The 20,971-nt window shown below is 41.1% G+C and overlaps 1 protein-coding gene across 1 annotated transcript in view; it reads right to left on the reverse strand.

Moving 5' to 3' along the window:
- LOC143500408 (calmodulin-binding transcription activator 2-like) overlaps positions 1-20,971 on the reverse strand; it is a gene marked incomplete at its 3' end in the record, with an annotated part of 66,332 nt that overhangs the window by 12,841 nt on the left and 32,520 nt on the right. Inside the window, 6 exon segments of the mRNA XM_076994530.1 lie at positions 10,617-10,833; positions 12,482-12,648; positions 17,650-18,059; positions 18,827-19,088; positions 19,304-19,379; positions 19,493-19,674. Coding sequence (XP_076850645.1) covers positions 10,617-10,833; positions 12,482-12,648; positions 17,650-18,059; positions 18,827-19,088; positions 19,304-19,379; positions 19,493-19,674 — 1,314 coding nt within the window.

Below are 20,971 nucleotides of genomic sequence, written 5' to 3' on the forward strand. Positions count from 1 at the left end.
ATAAATCAGGAAAATACTTAGCATACCTCACCAAGAAAAGGGCAGATTCATATTCGGTTGCAGCTGTATGCAATGATGAAGGCATCAGAGTACATGATCATATTCAGATAAATGACACCTTTAAACATTTTTACCACAAATTATATTTATCTGAGCAGCCAGAAAATGCATATGACCTGATGGAAAATTTTTTCTCAAACTTTAAGTTACCCACTTTGTCTCCAGAGCAACAGACTGCCCTTAATTCACCTATTTCTAGAGAAGAGGTTGTTAGTGCAATCAAAAAACTCAAAAACGACAAGCTCCTGGTCCTGATGGGTTTACTGCAGACTATTATAAAGAATTTATGGACCTCCTAGTAGACCCAATGCTAAATATGTTCAGTGATTCATTCAGACAAAATAGTTTGCCAGAGACGCTCAGAGATGCAAATATAGCTCTTATTCTTAAAAAGGGGAAGGATTCGGAACAATGTTCCTCATACAGACCTATAACATTACTGAATGTAGACAGGAAAATTCTGTCAAAGGTGTTGGCAATCCGTCTTGAAAAATTTTTGCCTTGCATTGTCAAGGAAGATCAGACAGGTTTCATTCAAGGTCGCAACTCTGAAAATAATGTTAGACGCCTCCTGAATGTCATTCAGGCTTTCCTTCATCAAAATACTGATGGCCTAGTGCTTTCTCTAGATGCTGAAAAGGCCTTTGACCGTGTAGAATGGAACTATTTGTTTTATACATTATACAAATTCGGGATTGGCGATAGTTTTATTCGATGGATCAAGGTGTTATATGATAGCCCGCGGGCATTTGTTGTGACAAATGGGGTCCGCTCAGACACCATTCCACTTTATAGAGGAATTCGACAGGGATGCCCTTTGTCTCCACTTTTGTTTGCTCTTGCTATTGAGCCTTTGGCAGAAGCAATAAGAGCCACACCCTCTATACAGGGTCTTTCCCTTAACAATATACACCATAAGATATCCTTATATGCAGATGACATTTTAATATTTATCTCTAATCCACAAATCTCTCTGCCAGCATTGATAGGGGTCATAGATTCATTTAGTAGATTCTCTGGGTACAAAGTAAACCTGGGTAAATCAGAAGCAATGCCACTCGGGAGTCTCAAATCGATACCTGTAATTCAGCCCAGTCACCTGAAATATATATGTGACTGGATTTCAGGTCATCCTCAGTCGATTTGGCTAGACATCGAGAATTCAATGTCAAAATACAATCTGAAATTTTTGCTGTTCTTCAGTAAGATTAAAGATGTGCGGCTGAGTTGCAGTAATCCTGTTACTTTGAACACAGTAAAGGCCTGGCGATTAACACGTAGGTTAGAAGGGAGATCTAAGATCACATCTCCTTTTACCCCAGTGATGAATAACCTTGACTTTCAGCCTGGCTTGACAGATACAGGTTTTCGTGTATGGTGTGACAATAGCATTGTTATGTTAAAGGATGTCTTCTACAATGCTAAACTCATGTCATTTACACAAGTGACAGAGAAATATAATATCCCCAAGCAAGACTTCTTTCGCTATTTACAATTACGACACTATATAAGCAATAATACAACTCTTATAAATGAGGTAGGAGCTTCACCAGTGGAAAAGAGGTTATTTCTAGAAAAGGGAAATGTTTCCATTAGTGATTTGTACAAACTAATGATACCCATCTCTCCAATTCCTCTGTGTAAACTGAGGGACACATGGGAGCGAGAACTTTCAGTTGTAATTAATGAAGAAGATTGGAGTAAAATTTGGAAATATGCTAAAACCATCTCTGTGTGTAATAGAGTAAGATCAATACAACTTAAAATTGTTCACAGGATGCATATTTCACCAAATCGCAGAAACAAGTTTAACTCAGATCTTTCTCCCATGTGCCTTAAGTGTAAAACAGTAACTGGGACTCTAACACATTGTTATTGGTCGTGTTGTGAGATAAGAAGATACTGGTCTGATATAGTTTGTGAAATGCAGAAAATATTAGGAATGGACATTGAAATGGATCCTATGACCCTTCTTCTGGGTTTACCGAACAAGAATATTACATCAAAAATTAAAAACAGATTGTTCTGCATACTGACTTTTGCTGCAAGGAAGAATATTCTACTGCAGTGGACTAGTGTAAAAGGACCTACAGTTGGAGGATGGCAGAAAGTCTTGTTTGATTTGGTGTCACTGGAATATTTAACATCTATAATAAACTCTAAATCAGACATTTTCTTTCGTGTTTGGGAACCGTACCTGACATATGTTGAACCAGAGGTTTCAACAATTATGCTCCAGGGATTTGGTTGAAGTACTATGTGTTTGTTATGTGCTAAGAATGTACCGGTGTTGTTTTGTTTTGTTCTGATGTAAAAATGAAAAATCTAATAAAAAATAAAGATAAAAAAAAAAAAAAGAAATGATTGCTATGAAAAAGATTGTCATGATGTTTTACATTTCTCATCATTTTGTTAAAAAATATGATCTGATATGATAGTTGTTATAAAGATTTTAAGAAAGTCTGCAAAGTGATTCCTTTAGCATTGATTCAATTAATAAAAAAAGAAGATTTAAATTTGATGTGGATTCATGTACCTTTTGTAAGTCAGAAAATGAATTCCAGGAGCATGTGTTTTTTCATGTCAATACTCACAAAGTTTTTGCATGGACACTAGAAACTGGATTAATCTCAAACTGGATTAATCTCAAACCATTTTACTTTATGTGGAAAACTTAAGTTTGGATTTCTCTGATGCCATAAATGTAGTCGTACTTTTAGCAAAATACCACATTCACTACAGAAAGTGGAATTAATTAAATTCATATTACTCTTCATTAAGTATATTAAAAAACTTGGACAATGCTAGAATCTCACCAGATTTCTCAAGAAATCTATAGTTCTAATCTAATGTGTATATGCATATGTGTATTACTGTTATTATTATTGTTATTATTATTATTATTATTATTATTATTATTTGTCTACCGTCAACGTGTCATTATTTTGCCAGCACAAGTTCATTTAAAACAGGGGTCTCCAACACGTCGCTCGCGAGCTACCAGTAGCTCGCCACCCCTTTCCGAGTAGCTCGCCAAAGGTCCAATAAATTACATATAAATTTGTAAACCTAATTGGTCCCATCAAGAAATCTACTTAAATTTATGTCCAATCAAAATTCACAGTTGTCCCTCCCCTTCTAACACTAAATGATTATTCGCCAATTATACAACAGTTAGTTCACAATCCGACTGGTTGAGAAGTGTTCTAACCCTGCAGATATGTGTGATAACAGCACGGTATTCTCATTCTCTGTATCACTCCGCGGACGCGTTGTCAAGTAACGGCATGTACATATATTCACGATAACACACTCCCTCTCATGTTCTATTGCTCAATTCGCTGTCAATCAAAAAGTTAGGCTGCCGTCAATATTGAATAAACCAGGGGTTACCCACGTCATGAGTCACCCGCAGGCTTGTTTTAAAAATAGCTCACTATAGCGCCATGCACCAAAGCGCTGCATCGTTTATGTTTTTGCTACTATTATAGATTGTCCGCGGCTGCTAGCGGTCTTCCCGCTTAGCAATTGACACTCGCACACGCAACTTTCGTTCGCCACCCCCCGGTAGCCCTCCGCAATAACTGGTATCCAAGAAGTAGCTCCCAGTTCCAAAAAGGTTGGAGACCCCTGATTTAAAATTACATTGATTCTACAGGGCCTATGCAAAAGGCAGGGCCTATGCTTATACTTTGCAAAAGTTTGGTCATTCTCCTGTAGACAAATTTGTTTGTTCAGCACCGAAAGCTAGTGTTTCCTGTATGTAGTTAATGTATGTGTAGCCACTTTACGTGAATGCCACCTTCTCACAGGTGCATTACTAAATTGCCAGTCATGTTGAGTTTTTGTTGAATCAGCAATTAATGACATCAGCCCCGTCGACAGGGGGGGACAACCGGGTCTGTTGTCCCGGGCCCCAGGGCCAGGGGGGCCCATCAAAGAGCCCAGCAATTTATTTTTTATTTAAAGTCTATAATTTTAAATAATCCTGAAATCTTTCATAAAATATGAAAATATAATTGCCTGCCGTTTCCACAAAAAAAGTGGAGATAACTTTTTTTTCACACCTTTTTTTGTTTTCCCACCACATTATTAACTGAAAGCTGCGTGTGATTGGTCAGATGTGTGGAGCACATGCTTGACATGCGGGCAGTGGAGACATTCTTTGCAGTGTTGTTCGAAACGATATGTGGTAGTATAAAGAAACACCCCTCAAAAACAGGGGAAGGAACATTTACCTGACTTTTACCTGGTCTTTTATTAGTTCCACAAATTAATAAGGTAACAGCAGGGGGAAGAGCCTTTTCTTATAAGGCCCCCTAGCTTTGGAACAACCTCCCAAAATGCGTACGGGACTCTGACACAGTCACAATCTTTAAGTCTAGGTTGAAAACCCACCTATTTGGTTTAGCGTTTGATAATTAATATCCCACCTTAGATAAAGGTACAGATCCAGGGGTTCATAGATGAAGGGTTTTAGACGGGCGCTGGTGCTGTCGTCCTGTCACTGCTCGTGGTCACTCAAGTTTGTTGACAGTGCAGTGGATGGATGCCATTGTCTCAGAATGCCCCCAAGCCTATGTTACCTTCTGGTTCTGCCTTTTTAGCTAGGCTGAAATAGTTTAACTTAATGCCGGAGTTGCTGCCACACTCCAGAAATGTGTTAAATCTCATCTTGTATCTGTCCTCATACAGAGCTAATTTTCCCTGTTTTATTTTCTCCACATGGCTGCCCGCCTGCTCGAGGAAAAATGAGATGAGGAGAGGCAAGCGAGTTATCCAGTGCCAGCCACCTACTGCCTGACCGGATGAGCCTACACCATGATGGACATTACTACATCTTTTCCTTTTCTTTATTTCTTTCTGTCTAAATTGTTGTTGTTGTCATGGTGACCGGTGTCGGCCAGAGGAGGATGGGTTCCCCCCCTGAGTCTTGGTTCCTCTCAAGGTTTCTTCCTCATGCAAAAAAAACTAGGGAGTTTTTCCTTGCCACTGTCGCCCTTGGCTTGCTCACTGGGGGCTAGGACTCGGCACTTGTAAAGCTGCTTTGTGACAACAACTGTTGTAAAAAGCGCTATATAAATCAAATTTGATTGATTGATTGATTGATTGATGAAAATTAATGTTGCATTGTGTTCCAGGTTTGAAAAGTGCTAAAGTAGGCACTTGAAAATGTAACTGTATTTTTTTTCACAACAAATAGCTGTCTGACTGAATCGCAGGCCTGATAGTTTTCAGGCGCCACGCCGGAATTCCGGCGTACCGACATATACGAGAGAAAAAAAAAGGTTTGCTTAGTGCATGAGTTAAAGTTCTCCGTCACCACGATTTCCGTCATTTTTTGGGGGGGAAATCCGTCAAATCATAATAATAAACCACATGCGCGCGCGTGCTATCTGTTTTGAGGATGAAATATGATCCTCTCACTGGCGCTCATCAGCGCTGGATGGATGACGGCGGTGTCATTTGATTGACTTGCGGGTCATCCCGCCTTCTGATTTTCGGACATTACGTAAAAAAGCTACCTCCCTCCTGCCTTAAGTCCAGTTTGTTTTGGTCAGTTTATGTTTTCAACTTGTTTGGTCGTGCCGAAGACATTATTGCTCCCGATTTAATCGACATAATCATCATACAGGTGGTCCACGAGTTACGATTTTCCGTGGTTACTACACATCTCCCATTTACCAGATAAAGCCTCGTTTGGACCCAAGTGGTTCTGCGTCGTAAACGGAATTTGGTGTTTGGTGTGCGCGGCATCAGGATAGGCCTTTAGCCTTAGTTAAATGAAGCTACGGATAAAGGTATTTGCCAAAAGGCTAGCTTTAGGATAGGATAACTGCGTATAGTACGTTATTTACGTACAGAATGTACGTATGTTCCGATTTACACCGAAAATCGATTTACGACAGATCGACGTCGTAACCCGGGGACTGCCTGTATTTCAGACATCGGAAGAACTTCAGAGGTAGATACAAGATAAATTCAGTATTTTATCTTTATTCTGATGAAGTTTAATTATAAGAAAGTGGTTTTTTTTTGAGCCGGTACAGGTGGTCAGACGATCTGGTTCATCATGGCCGCCTTACGGCGTAAGGTGTAATACATGGGCTGTGTTCGAAATAGTCTACTACATACTACTGGCATACTGATCGAGCCCCAAATCAGTATGTCGTATGCAGTATGTGACCAAAATGAAAATTTCCAGTACGCGAAACATACCCGGATGACTTACTACTTCCGCAAAATATTCCAGTACGCGAACAGAGCTATCTTCGTGGTGTACTGCATCCCATCATGCAACGCTACGTTCACGTGACCCCGTAGTGTGCTTTGCTTTTGTCGCATACTGGAAACTGTACTGCATACTACTACGAGGACCAGTATGCAGTATCCAGTATATACCGAGTCCAGTATGCAGTATCCAGTATGTAGTAATCTATTTCGAACACAGCCATGAACAAAAGCACAAAATGTATGTCCTAATAATCCAACACAAAATATTTATTAAATATTTATATATTAAAACTAACTATAATCATAATACTTGTAATTATTTTTAACTTTATTTGCATAATTCTTTGAGTTGTCTGGTATCCTTTGATTTACTAACAGTAATGAATAAATAATTAATCATGCCGGTTTTTAACATATTGTGTCTAATTGTGTTAACAGAATCTTTAGGTTACAGCATTTTCTCAGAATATTAATAGAAATTTGTTTTTTTTATTTCACCATAATGAGTTATTTATTATTAATTAATTTAAAGATTAATTATAAAAAATTTAAAATATGGTACACTTCCACAACACCCCGCGATTGCGTCATTTTCGGCGCAGGGACCCTCGCGCTGGTCACGACGTGCCAAGTATAAACTTAGCTTAGGCACTGACTGAGGAAATAAACTCTGTAATAATAATAAATATAAAAACCACTGGCAGAAGCAGAGCAATACGCGCAAGGAGAGGAAGAGACAGCGAGGCACCGAACGACAAATAAAAACGATGTTGGACAAAAACTGTGGCACTGTGGCACGTGCAGAGCACAAGCGCAATACTGAAGGAAAAAGCGGCTCCCAAATAGGATCCTAAAACGGCTCCCATTGTGGAGCCGGTTCCAATCGTTCACTTCAAAGAGCCGGCGGCTCTTAGAACCGGATTGTTCGCGAACAACACATCACTACGTCCAACAGCGGGAAATACAGTGGTGGATAGTTAAAGTAAACAGAAATCTGAAGCACAGAAAAGAAAGGAAAAACATTTACCTGACGAATTTTAATGTTGCATTGTGTAAAGTGATGGCTGCCCTCCCTCACACTCTATGTGGATACAGGAATTGTGCAGTGTTAAGTTAGAAAGGATCAGGTGCATTAAATGTAATTCTACAGAGATAAAACCTGGAACCCCTTTTCCCGCTATTTGGAGAATCTGTCCTTATTAGACTTCCCCTAAGACCTTTACGTGGGTTAATATCTTATATTATTGTTCTTTCTGATGTCCTCAAGTATGACTGCAATATATTGTGAACTTTGTATCTCATTTACTTATATTCTATTTAACTTTATTTATTATTGTTTACTTATTTTATTTTTTGAGGGGGGGGTTCTGATTTCTGTTTGTATTTGTACAAAATTGTCAAAACCCTAATAAACAGAAAAAATAAATAAATTGGTATCCGCAAAAATTAAGAATTAAGAATCGATTTATTTCGATTTAATCTGATTTAATCGATTCGATTCGATCCAATTTGGGGTTTAGTGTTATTAAAAATGTATTTGAGCTGTTTCCTGACTATGTACAGAAGCAACATGTTAAAACTAGTATTATATCGATATTAATCAGCAAATAGTTACTGGTAGTTACTGATGTCTGGACAATAAACAGAGGACATCTTTGAGGTGTCTATATCTGCAACAGTGGACTCCTACTGGGACACTAACCAGTGCATTATTATTATGATTGAAATAATTAAGAATTCACCCAAAAGCTGTTGCTACTAAATGCATTTTTATTTTAAAAGTGCTCACACTTAATAAACTGAAAGTATAAAATGTAAACGTGTATTTTTCTTTAAAGTGCGAATATAAGAACAGAACTGTCACGTTACGGTCCCTGACCCCTCCCTGTTGGGCGTGTTAACATTGTCTGCGTCTACTCGTCTGCGTCTGTAGATCTCCGTGGGTGCGGGTGCGTCTTGTGATAGTCCTCACCTGTGACTCGTCTCGTCATCACGTGGGGTTTATGTGGTTTGTCTATTTAATGTGTGTTCGCGCAGCGTCCTGTGCTCGTCGTTGTTTGAGTCACACATGTTATATGTAAACGTGTTTTATGTGCGCTGTCTGCGCTTTGGTAAATGTAATAAACGTAACGATTTGGAAAGTGCAAAGGATTATGTCTCGTCCATCGCCTTGCGCCCAACGTTACAAGAACATTTTTAACTTTTTTAAACTGTAAAAACACTGGGTAAACTGTCAGTGACATTAACTAACTGTAAATAGTCACTGACACTGGATAAACTGTCCTTCTGCTTTTAGATTGCCGATTTGACTATCGTCGATACCGGCACTGTCCGACGCCATGTTGTTTTACAGTTAGTTAGACCGAGCACGCCTGCGTGAATTCAGTGACGAGGCGGGGGTAAAAGTTCACTAAAAAATCGATCTTTGGACGTAGGAATCAATTATCAGATCATCTTATGCGAATCGATTCTGAATCGGAAAATCGATTTTTTCAACACAGTCCTAGTGTGTGTGTGTGTGTTTGTGGGTGTGTGAGTACGTGTGTGTGTGTGTGTGTGTGTGTGTGAGTGCACGGGAGTGTGTGTGTGTGTGTCAGGGTTCCCACGGGTCCTTGAAATCCTTGAAAGTTTGTGAATCTGAAAAAATAAGTTCAAGGCCCTGGAAAGTTTTTGAAAACAGGCATAAAAGACAGCCGTCCTTGAAGGTCCTTGAAAATTTTGGGGAGTTTGAAATTTCACATGGATGAAGACCGCAGTCAAGGAATAATAGGGCACAGTTGGTATGAAGTCAATATTTACAAAAGATTGCTATGAAAAAGATTGTCATAATGTTTTAAATTTCTCATCCGTTGTTGAAAAATATGATCTGATATGATAGTTATTATAAAGATTTTAAGAAAGTCTGCAAAGTAATTATTTTACCATTAATTAAATTAATCAAAAATGTCATTTTATATTCAGAGTTGACTGTTTTGATGCCCGTGTTAAAAGAACTTAGTTGACTTCAAGTGTAATAACAAGATTATCACTTATGGTAAGAGACAAAAGATGTAATAGAGATTCTTTCAAGAAACGTCCTAATACAAATTCTAAAACCACAATGGCTTGTCAAATGGCCCATATCATCTAAAGTAAAAGAGACTCATTTCAAAATAATAAATAAGATATATCCTGTAGCCATGTTTCTTGAAAGAAGATTTAAACTTGATGTGGAGTCATGTACCTTTTGTAAGTCAGAAGATGAATTCCAGGAGCATTTGTTTTTTCATGTCAACATTGACAAAGTTTTTGCATGGACACTAGAAACTCGATTAATCTCAAACTTAACATTCGTTCTTTTGATACCATTTTACTTTATGCGGAAAACTTAAGTTCGGATTTCTCTGATGCCATAAATATAGTCGTACTTTTAGCAAAATACCACATTCACTACAGTAAGTGGAGTGGTTAAAAGCCTTCTTTTCTCTTTACGAATGAATTCAATTCGTATTACTCTTCATTAAGTGGATAAAAAAAACTTGGAAAATGCTAGAATCATCTCACACCAAATTTCTCTAGAAATATATAGTTCTAATCTCATTATATGGCTTTGCTCCTCTGTTTTATGTATGTACTGTATGTGTATATGCACATGTGTATTATTGTTATTATTATTTGTCTACTGTCAAGGTGTCATTATTTTGCCAGCACAAGTTCATTTAAAATTATATTGATTCTACAGGGCCTATGCTGACTTTTACTTTGCAAATGTTTGGTCATTCTCCTGTAGAGAATTTTTTGTTTGTTCAGCACTGAAAGCTAGTGTTTCCTGTATGTAGTTAACGTATGTGTTTGTTTGTTCAGCACTGAAAGTTAGTGTTTCCTGTATGTAGTTAACGTATGTGTTTGTTTGTTCAGCACTGAAAGCTAGTGTTTCCTGTATGTAGTTAACGTATGTGTTTGTTTGTTCAGCACTGAAAGCTAGTGTTTCCTGTATGTAGTTAACGTATGTGTTTGTTTGTTCAGCACTGAGAGCTAGTGTTTCTTTTGAATTTGCATTGAATTAACATGGTTTTTTGATAACATATTCAGGGGTAACAGTAGGTAAATGGTGCCAGGTGCAGTCCTTGAATTTGAGGAAGTTGGTCCTGGAAAGTCATTGAAAGGTCCTTGAATTTGATGTTAACCAAGGTGTGGGAACCCTGGTGTGTGCGCGCGCGCGTGTGTGTGTGTGTGTGTGTGTGTGTGTGTGTGTGTGTGTGTGTGTGTGTGTGTGGGTGAGCAAGTACATGGGTGTGTGTGTGTGTGTGAGTACATGGGTTTGTGTGTGTGTGTGTGTATACCTTATATCTACGGAAAGCGTTCTGTATGATGCGTGCAGCTTCGTAGAGTTCTCGCTGCTCACTGTCGGTCAGTGTCAGCAGAGCAAAGTCCCTCTCCATCCTCCCATTGGCTGAGGCGTTAAGAAACTCCGCCCACGCTACACTGCTGGGGGGGCGAATCCGCTGCAAAGCTAGAGATCTTAAGGGGGAAGGGAACTGTGTGGTTGGAGACACACAGCTAGAATACCACCATATACACACACGCACGCACGCACACACACGCACACACACACCTTTAGGAAGACAGCAACTTACAGAAAATGAGTGAGCAGGCAAACCATAGCAGGCTAGCTGGATACGATATACAAAAATGGATTTCTAAAGTCCCTTGTATTACCTCACAATGCTTATCACGTGTATACATTTGTTTATGATTGATGATAGTAAAAAATAAACAAAAATGCCCCACTAAATCCAATTATTGAAACCTGACACTCGAGAAGCAAACCAGTCAGACCAGATCCACACTACTATAAGGATATTCTCTGCCTCACACACAGTGTTTTACAAACTAAATCCACATGTAACTCTCTCCCTTCTGTGCCCGCTCAAACTCCAAAAACGCATGTGAACCAACAGATCAAACATGTCAAATGGACAAACACTTGAGGGATTAGCTGTAACCTCACCAATCTGTGAAGTACATGTTTACGCCATAAGCCCTATAAAAGTGCCACAGGTGAGTGTAGGGTTAGGGGTTAGGGGTAGTGTTAGTGTTAGGGGTAGTGTGAGTGTTTAGTTAGTGTTTTTTTACATTATTTAAAAATATGGCACATTACATTAGTGTTAGGGGTAGTGTTAGGGTTTAGGGGTAGCGTTAGTGTTAGGGGTAGCGTTAGGGTTTAGGGGTAGCGTTAGGGTTTAGGGGTAGTGTTAGGGTTTAGGGGTAGCGTTAGGGTTAGGGGTAGCGTTAGGGTTTAGGGGTAGCGTTAGGGTTTAGGGGTAGTGTTCGGGATTAAATGAAGACCAGTCTGTGCAGGTCACATCCCCTTCAGTCCTGTGTTCTGCACAAAACAATTTCATGTCAGTTTCTAGTAGGTGTAGACAACGTTCTCTTTCTTCAGAGAACTGTGCCAATGTGACAAGTGACGATAAGTGCTGCGTTAACGTGGTGGTAAGACCACGATGTGTGCTGCGTTAACGTGGTGGTAACACCACGATGTGTGCTGCGTTAACGTGGTGGTAAGACCACGATGTGTGCTGCGTTAACAACGTGGTGGTAACACCACGATGTGTGCTGGGTTAATGTGGTGGTAAGACCACGATGTGTGCTGCATTAACAACGTGGTAACACCACGATGTGTGCTGGGTTAATGTGGTGGTAAGACCACAATGTGTGCTGCGTTAACAACGTGGTGGTAACACCACGATGTGTGCTGGGTTAACGTGGTGGTAAGACCACGATGTGTGCTGCGTTAACAACGTGGTGGTAACACCACGATGCGTGCTGGGTTAACGTGGTGGTAAGACCACGATGTGTGCTGCGTTAACAACGTGGTGGTAACACCACGATGTGTGCTGGGTTAACGTGGTGGTAAGACCACGATGTGTGCTGCGTTAACAACGTGGTGGTAACACCACGATGTGTGCTGGGTTAACGTGGTGGTAAGACCACGATGTGTGCTGCGTTAACAACGTGGTGGTAACACCACAATCTGTGCTGCGTTAACGTGGTGGTAACACCACGATGTGTGCTGTGTTAACAAATTTATAGGACATCACATTTCAAACTATTTAGAAACCACAACAAAAATGGGTCACAAACTGCAGTGCACTTTTTCAATAGAAAACAACTTCAAGCAGTGTGTGTGTGTGTGTGTGTGTACCTGTCAATGTTATTCAGGTAGGGTGCAAACCAAGGTAGGGTGTCATGACTAGCAGGGTTGTCCCGCCTCTCTCGGAGTGGAGACTCCACCTGCCTGGAGAAATCCTCCTGTTTGATTCGCTCAGGTGTTGCCTCAATGATTTGTTCTGCCAGTGTTGCCATGTCAACCTTAAAACAGCAATAAACATCAAGTCAAGTCAAGATGTTTTATTGTCATTTCAACTACATACAGAGTACACAGTGAAATGAAACAACGTTCCTCCAGGACCATGGTGCAAAATAAAACAGTGCAGACAGGACATAAGTGCAACAGACAGACAGTACAACACAATACAGACAGTACAATATACAGAGTGCAAAATATAAAACAGACACTTCACTAGAGAGAGAAGTGTAAGAGGTAGGTTTGGTTAGTGCAAATTGTGCCGTGTGCAATACGCAGTATATATAAAAAGGGAGTCCCTGTCACAGTGAAGTAGTGTGTGTATCACCACCAGAAACCAAAACATATACAGCTGTGTAAATGCACAACACAACCAACCCCTAACTACAAACAACCAACCCCTAACTATACACAACCAGCTCCTAACTATAAAACCAACCACTAACTATACAACTAACCCCTAACTACACACAACCAACCCCTAACTATACACAACCAACCCCTAACTATACACAATCAACCCCTAACTATACACAATCAACCCCTAACTACACACAACCAACCCCTAACTACACACAACCAACCACTAACTATACACAATCAACCCCTAACTATACACAACCAACCACTAACTACACAATCAACCCCTAACTATACACAATCAACCCCTAACTACACAACCAACCCCTAACTATACACAATCAACTCCTAACTATACACAACCAACCCCTAACTACACAACCAACCCCTTACTATACACAATCAACTCCTAACTACACAACCAACCCCTAACTATACACAATCAACTCCTAACTATACACAACCAACCCCTAACTACACAACCAACCAACCCCTAACTACACACAACCCACGCCTAACTACACACAACTAGTCCTTAACTATACACAACCAACCCCTAACTACACACAACTAGTCCTTAACTATACACAACCAACCCCTAACTACACACAACCAACCCCTAACTACACACAACTAGTCCTTAACTATACACAACCAACCCCTAACTACACAACCAACCACCAACTACACAACCAACCAACCCCTAACTACACAACCAACCCCTAACTACACAATAATAATATAATAATAATAATCTTTATTTGTATAGCACCTTTCATACATACATGTAACTCAAAGTGCTTTACAGTATAAATAAAAGAAACATTAAAAGGAGATAAGACAAAGACAAAAAGAAAATGTTAAAAGAAATTAAAGATAAAAATATTAAAATAACATAAAAAGTAAAAAGTGAACTAAGATAATAAAAAGTAAATTAAATAAGATAAAACTATTAAGATAAGAGTTTCTTAACTAAAAGCGGATCTAAACAGGAATGTTTTGAGACTGCTCTTAAAACTATGCAGGGATGAAATGCCTCTGAGCTCTTCAGGAAGAGAATTCCAGAGCTTTGGGCCATAGTGGCTAAAAGCACCCTCGCCAATCTTTAATCGGCTTTTAGGAATCACCAGTAGATTACTGTTTGAAGACCTGAGAGACCTGACTGGAACATATCTAACAATCATTTCACTTAGGTAAAGAGGGGCAAGACCATGAAGACATTTAAAAACCATGACTAGAACCTTAAAATCTATTCTAAAGCTGACAGGTAACCAGTGCAGTGAGTGGAGTGCAGGTGTAATATGATCTCTCTTTCTCCTGCGGGTCAGAACCCTTGCAGCCGCGTTCTGAACTCGCTGTAGGTGCGAAATAGAGCTCTTTGGAAGAGCAGATAGAACAGCGTTACAATAATCTAGCCTTGATGTGATAAATGCATGGACAAGTTTTTCACTGTCAGCAGGAGAGAGCATATCTCGGACCTTAGCGATGTTTCGAAGATGAAAGTAAGCTGTCTTGCATGTAGTCATGATGTGTGATTTGAAGCTGAGCTCATTATCAAAGGTGACGCCCAGGTTCTTAACACATTGTCTGGCTTTCAGATTCATTTGATTTAAATAAGTCTGGACATCATTCCTTTGTGAATCACTGCCAAGAACAAGAACCTCTGTCTTCTGTTTATTTAATTGCAGAAAATTGTCAGACATCCATGTCTGTATATCATCTATGCAGTCAAACAGTGAGCAAATTGATTTTAGGGCTTTAGGTTCTAGCGAAATATAAAGTTGAGTGTCATCTGCATATTGATGATAACTAATACCATGTTTATTAATGATGTGTGGTAACGGAAGCATATATAGGTTGAATAGTAACGGCCCAAGAATTGATCCTTGGGGGACTCCACAAGTTATTTTTTGACGTGTGGAGGAAGAGGTACCTAATGCTACATAGTAATCACGCCCAGTTAGGTACGATCTAAACCAGTCTAAGACTAAGCCACTAAGGCCTACCCAGCTCTGTAGTCGATCAAGAAGTATTTCATGATCAACGGTGTCAAAAGCGGCACTTAAATCTAGCAGAAAAAGGACTGAGAGTTTGCCTGCATCCTTATTCAATCTCAAGTCATTTACTACCTTAACTAGGGCTGTTTCAGTGCTGTGGAGAGCTCTGAAACCAGATTGAAGTGTGTCATTTATTTGATTTACTTTTACATAGTCATTCAACTGGATTGACACTACTTTTTCAATGATTTTGCTAAGAAAGGAAAGGTTAGATATAGGTCGATAATTATTAAGAATTGTGGGATCAAGATTTCTGTTCTTTAATAGTGGTTTAACCATTGCAGTTTTAAAAATTTTAGGGAATTCACCCAATTGCAGAGACTGATTAACAATCGTTAGAACTTCATTTGCTAATGAGCTCAGAACCTGCTTGAAAAAGCTTGTTGGTAAAGGGTCCAGTTCACAAGTAGAGGATTTTAGTGATGAAATCACATCAAGTAGTGTTACCATGTCAACTTCTTGGAAATAAGACATATTAAAGTTAGGTTGAGTAACTGATATAAGGGTTGATGGTCTATTAGTGCTTGTTGCTATGTTCTGCCTTATACTAGTAATCTTGTCCCTAAAAAATATAGCAAACTCCTCACATTTTTCAACTGAAACAGTCTCAGGGAAGCCACAGGAGGTGGGGTTTACTAGCTGATCTATGCTTCTGAACAAGACAGCTGAGTTATTATTGGATGAATTGATTAAGGTAGAGAAATAGTTTTTCCTTGCTGATTTCACTTCACTGTTGTAATTCTGCAATGTTGTTTTATAAATATCAAAATGTACTTGCAATTTTGACTTTCGCCAACGTCTCTCAGCCTGCCTACAATCTTGCCTAAATTTTACAATAGATGGAGTGTTTCTCCAGGGCATCTTAATTTTACCAGAGATTATTTTAGTTACCTTTGGTGCCACAGCATCAATACAGTTCCTAACTCTGTATGTGAATGTTTCAACTAGCTCATTCCCATTTTCTGAGAGGGGAGGGAGGGACTGTATCATGTCTGTGAAGGCCACGGCACTGCCAGCACTGAGATAACGCTTGGTTATTGTGCGCTTTTCACTGAGTGTTCTAGTAGATAATGACATGTTGAAAAATACACCAAAATGGTCAGAGATTGCAACATCAGTAATTTCAGTATTATTAACCTCTATACGTTTAGAAATGACCAAATCTAAAATGTGGCCATGCTTATGAGTTGGGCCTGATACATGCTGTATGAGATCAAAAGAGTTAAGCATCCTCATGAATTCTGAAGTGATTGGATTTGTGGATATATCCATGTGAATATTAAAATCCCCAGCAATTAAAACATAATCAAAATCCATTAAAATCCTTGAAAGCATTTCTTCAAAATCTTCAAGAAAATCTGCATGTAGTCTGGGAGGATGATAGATAACAATCAAAAGAACTGAATAAGTACTGTTGAGTTGTACTGCCAGATATTCAAACGTAGGATGTTCCCCTAATGAGATCTGCTTACATCGGAATGCTTTATGGTAAAAACATGCAACACCACCACCTCTCTTATTTACCCTGGAGACATTAAAATAGTTAAAGTCGGGAGGTGAAGCTTCATTTAGCACTATTGCTCCATTGCTATCAAGCCAAGTCTCTGTTAGAAAAAGAAAGTCCAGACAGTAATCTTCAATTAATTTAGCTATTATAAAAGACTTGTTTGTGAGTGAGCGGACGTTTAGTAAGGAGACCTTGAAGACTTGATGTGTTTGATCAGCATCGCTTACATCACTTGTGCATTTCACTGGGATCAAATTTTGTTTGTTACAATGTTTTGTACCCTTATGTTTTCTTCTGATTACATTTTTATTTCGATTCTGAGAGCCATGCCACCGGCTATTTAAAATAACTGGAATGTAGCACTGACTAGGAGCATGGGTTCCAGTGTGTCAGACCTGAGAATTCACTGAGTGTGCAGGAGAAGTGGGTGAGTTCCTGCAAGACAGCAGACTGTAGTGTTGCAGAACCTCTTCAATCTCCTGGAGTTTACCTCTGAGACTGTGGACAGATTCTCTGACAGGAGATGGTGGGCTCCTTTGACTGACATTACTGACGTTACTGCTGGCGGTTGGGTGCAGGTTCTGCCTGCACCCAACCAACCCCTAACCCCACACAACCAACCCCTAACTATAAAACCAACCCCTAACTATAAAACCAACCCCTAACTACACAACCAACCACTAACCACGCTTATCCAGAGCGACTTACAAAGTACTTTGCATCCAATCACATAATTCATCCTAGGTAATAGTACAGATAGGCCAGAATTCAAGATACCCATGAGTAAGACTACTACTAAACTACAGGAGTCAATGTCCTTACCTAGTGTTTTGCAAGTTAGACATTTGCCAAGAAGCACAAATAACCATAGACAGACATACAATTTAAGAACAAGTATTATTATAAGTATCACCTGTATTATGTCTGTGTCTTACAGTGTTACATCTGTGTGTGTCTCACCTCTTGTTTATGTGTGTCTCACCTGTGTTACGTCTGTGTGTCTCACCTGTTATGTTTGTGTGTCTCACCTGAGTTATGTCTGTGTGTGTGTCTCACCTGTGTTACATCTGTGTGTGTCTCACCTGTGTTACATCTGCAGACACGTAGTGCTCATTTTCAGCATTCTCACTGTAGTTGAGTAGCTCAGCCTCAAAGGAAGTGTGTGTGTATGGGTGTGTGTGTACTGAGTGTGTATGTGGAGGTGTGTGCACCAGATGTGTGTGTGGAGGTGTGTGTTCTAAGAGTGTGTGTGAGGGGGGGTTCATAAGGAAGTGGTGGGACGATCCTCCGGTGTAGCTCCTCCCCCCCACCTCCTGAACATGCTCCCACAGACCTGGGGAGCAGGGAGGGGAGGAGCTAGAGGAGGTGTCCATGGGGTCAGGGGGGGCGGAGAATGGAGAATTAGGCTGCACTGAGCCACTTGAGTAGGCGGAGCTGGGGGAGGGAGAGGGCGGGTCACTGGGGGAGGGGATACTGCTAGATGAACTCAACCCTGAGAGAGGAGAGAGAAAAGACAGAGAGAGGATGAAGAGTGAGACAGATCCCACTGCAATTACTGATTAGAAAATGCACAGACGCATAAGCCAGTGTATACATAGGTTTGTACTTTGTTAAATGAATAGCCACCCATGTGATGTAAGAGGAGAATGCTAATGTAAGAGGAGACTGTTCATGTAATAAAAGGTTGATAATGTAACAAAAGGCTGCTAAAATTATACAATGTTAATGTAATAGATCATTAATGTAAAAGAAGATTATTAATGTAATGCCAAATGTTTTGGATGCCTATGTTTATAAGTGTGTGTGTAAGAGGGTCAGAAAGAGAGAGAGAGAGGAAGAAAGAGAGAAAGTGAGAGTGAGTGAGTGAGTGAGTGAGTGAGTGTGTGTGTGTGTGTGTGTGTGTGTGTGTGAGTACCCAGTGAGTTGCTGTGGTGTAGGTTACAGGTTAGGTTAGGGTGTAGGGTTAGGTTGGAGAGTTAGGGTGTACGGTGCAGAGTTAGGTTGGAGTTAGGGTGAAGATTTATGGTGTAAGGTTAGGTTGAAGTTAGGGAGTAGGGTGTAGGGGTAGGTTGGAGTTAGGGTGTAGGATGTAGGGTTAGGTTGAAGTTAGGGTGTAGGGTTAGGTTGGAATTAGGGAGAGCTGTTTGAGAGAGCTCGGTTCTGAGACAGGTGCGAGTCAGAGACGTGCGTGTGTGTGTGTTTGTGTGTGTGTGCGTGTTTGTGTGTGTGTGTGAGAGAGAGCACTTGTATCCGTCTCACCTGTATCAGGGCTAGCAGACAGTGGAGACTGTCTGGGTGGTGATGTATCCAGCATTAGTGTATGTGTGTGTGAGTGTAGGGGGGGTGAGTCCAGAGTGTGTGTGTGTAAGTCCTCAAGGCAGTGCGCTAGACGTGTGTGTCCGCGAGAGCGGGCTACAGCCAGGGGGAGGCGCCCTAGAGAGTCAGGGATCCACAGTGCTTCACTGTTCCACTGGTACAGCAACACAGCAGAAGACTGGTGGCCCAGAGCACACGCCCACATCTACACACACACACACACACACACACACACACCAACAAACACACACACACACCAACAAACACGCACAAAGGTGTACACACGTGTACACGCAAACATGCATTCACATGCACACACAAAAAACAAGTCAGCATGTGTAGTTAACTGTATCTGGGGTGCGTGCATGTGTGTATGTGTGTGTGTGTGTGTGTGTATGTGTGTGTATGTGTGTTACTGACCAGAGGGGTACAGGAGAAGTGGTCAACATTAAGTGGATCAACCTCTTGCTCTAGATTCAGATCAGTACTCAAGTTCCTGTGAGGCAGGAACACACACAGAACATACTGGAGATCAGAAACCTACAACATTTAGAATTTTAAAGTGGAAAAAAATGTAGCAGCTTGTGTGTGTATGGTGAGTGTGTGTACCTCCAGCGCATGAGTGTGTGTATGAGTTGTGTGTATCCCTGTGCAGCGGCCAGGTGCAGTAGTGTCATCCCTCTGTGTGTGACGGAGTGTGTGAGTCTCTCTCCATCACCTGCAGCCCAAGACCCACTCTGCATCATCCTCTCACACACTCTCACGATACGCTGCTCAAACCAGGGTCCTGACTGAAAAAGAGGAGAGAGGGAGAGATAGAGAAGGAAACAGGAGAGAAAGATAGTATACACCTGTGTCCGTGTCCCGAATACACCTGTGTCCGTGTCCCGTATACACCTGTGTCCGTGTCCCGTATACACCTGTGTCCGTGTCCCGTATACACCTGTGTCCGTGTCCCGTATACACCTGTGTACGTGTCCCGAATACACCTGTGTACGTGTCCCGTATACATCTGTGTACATGTCCCGTATACACCTGTGTACACATCCCGTATACACCTGTGTATGTGTCCCGTATACACCTGTGTCCGTGTCCCGTATCTACCTGTGTACACGTCCTGTATACACCTGTATCCGTGTTCTGTATACACCTGAGTGTCCGTCGCGTATACACCTGTGTCCATGTCCGGTATACACCTGTGTCCGTGTCCGGTATACACCTGTGTCCGTGTCCCGTATACGCCTGTGTCCGTGTCCCGTATACGCCTGTGTCCGTGTCCCGTATACACCTGTGTCCGTGTCCCGTATACACCTGTGTCCGTGTCCCGTATACGCCTGTGTCCGTGTCCCGTATACGCCTGTGTCCGTGTCCCGTATACGCCTGTGTCCGTGTCCCGTATACGCCTGTGTCCGTGTCCCGTATGCACCTGTGTCCGTGTCCCGTATGCACCTGTGTCCGTGTCCCTTATGCACCTGTGTCCGTGTCCCTTATGCACCTGTGTCTGTGTCCCTTATACACCTGTGTCCGTGTCCCTTATACACCTGTGTCCGTGTCCCTTATACACCTCTGTATGTGTCCCGTATACACCTGAGTACGTGTCCCGTATACACGTAGACATAGATAGAGATGTATATACTGAGATCTGTCACCAATTGTGTAAGCAGAGGGTTTCTGAATTTCTAGGAGATGAAGTCAGCTTAGAGAAAATAGATGTTTAAATCATAACTTTCATTCCATGGGGTTCTAAAGTTCAGGGAGTTCCCTCCCTCCCTCTCTCTCTCTCTACCCCCTCTCTCCCTCTCTCTCTGCCCCCCTCCCTCCCCCTCCCTCCCTCTCTCTCTCTCTACCCCCTCTCTCCCTCTCTCTCTGCCCCCCTCCCTCCCCCTCCCTCTCTCTCTCCCTCTCTCTCTCAATCTGTCCTCTCTCCTTTCACCCTTTCCATCAGACTAAAATGACTAGTGAGTTTTCCACTGTGAGTCACCTGATAGGAAACATTACATCCATACCACATCAACACACACATATGCAACACACACACCCACACACACAGACAACAACACACAAATGCGCACACACAGACACACCTTA

The sequence above is a fragment of the Brachyhypopomus gauderio genome, unplaced genomic scaffold, assembly GCF_052324685.1.
Source record: "Brachyhypopomus gauderio isolate BG-103 unplaced genomic scaffold, BGAUD_0.2 sc148, whole genome shotgun sequence".
Classification (NCBI taxonomy): domain Eukaryota; kingdom Metazoa; phylum Chordata; class Actinopteri; order Gymnotiformes; family Hypopomidae; genus Brachyhypopomus; species Brachyhypopomus gauderio.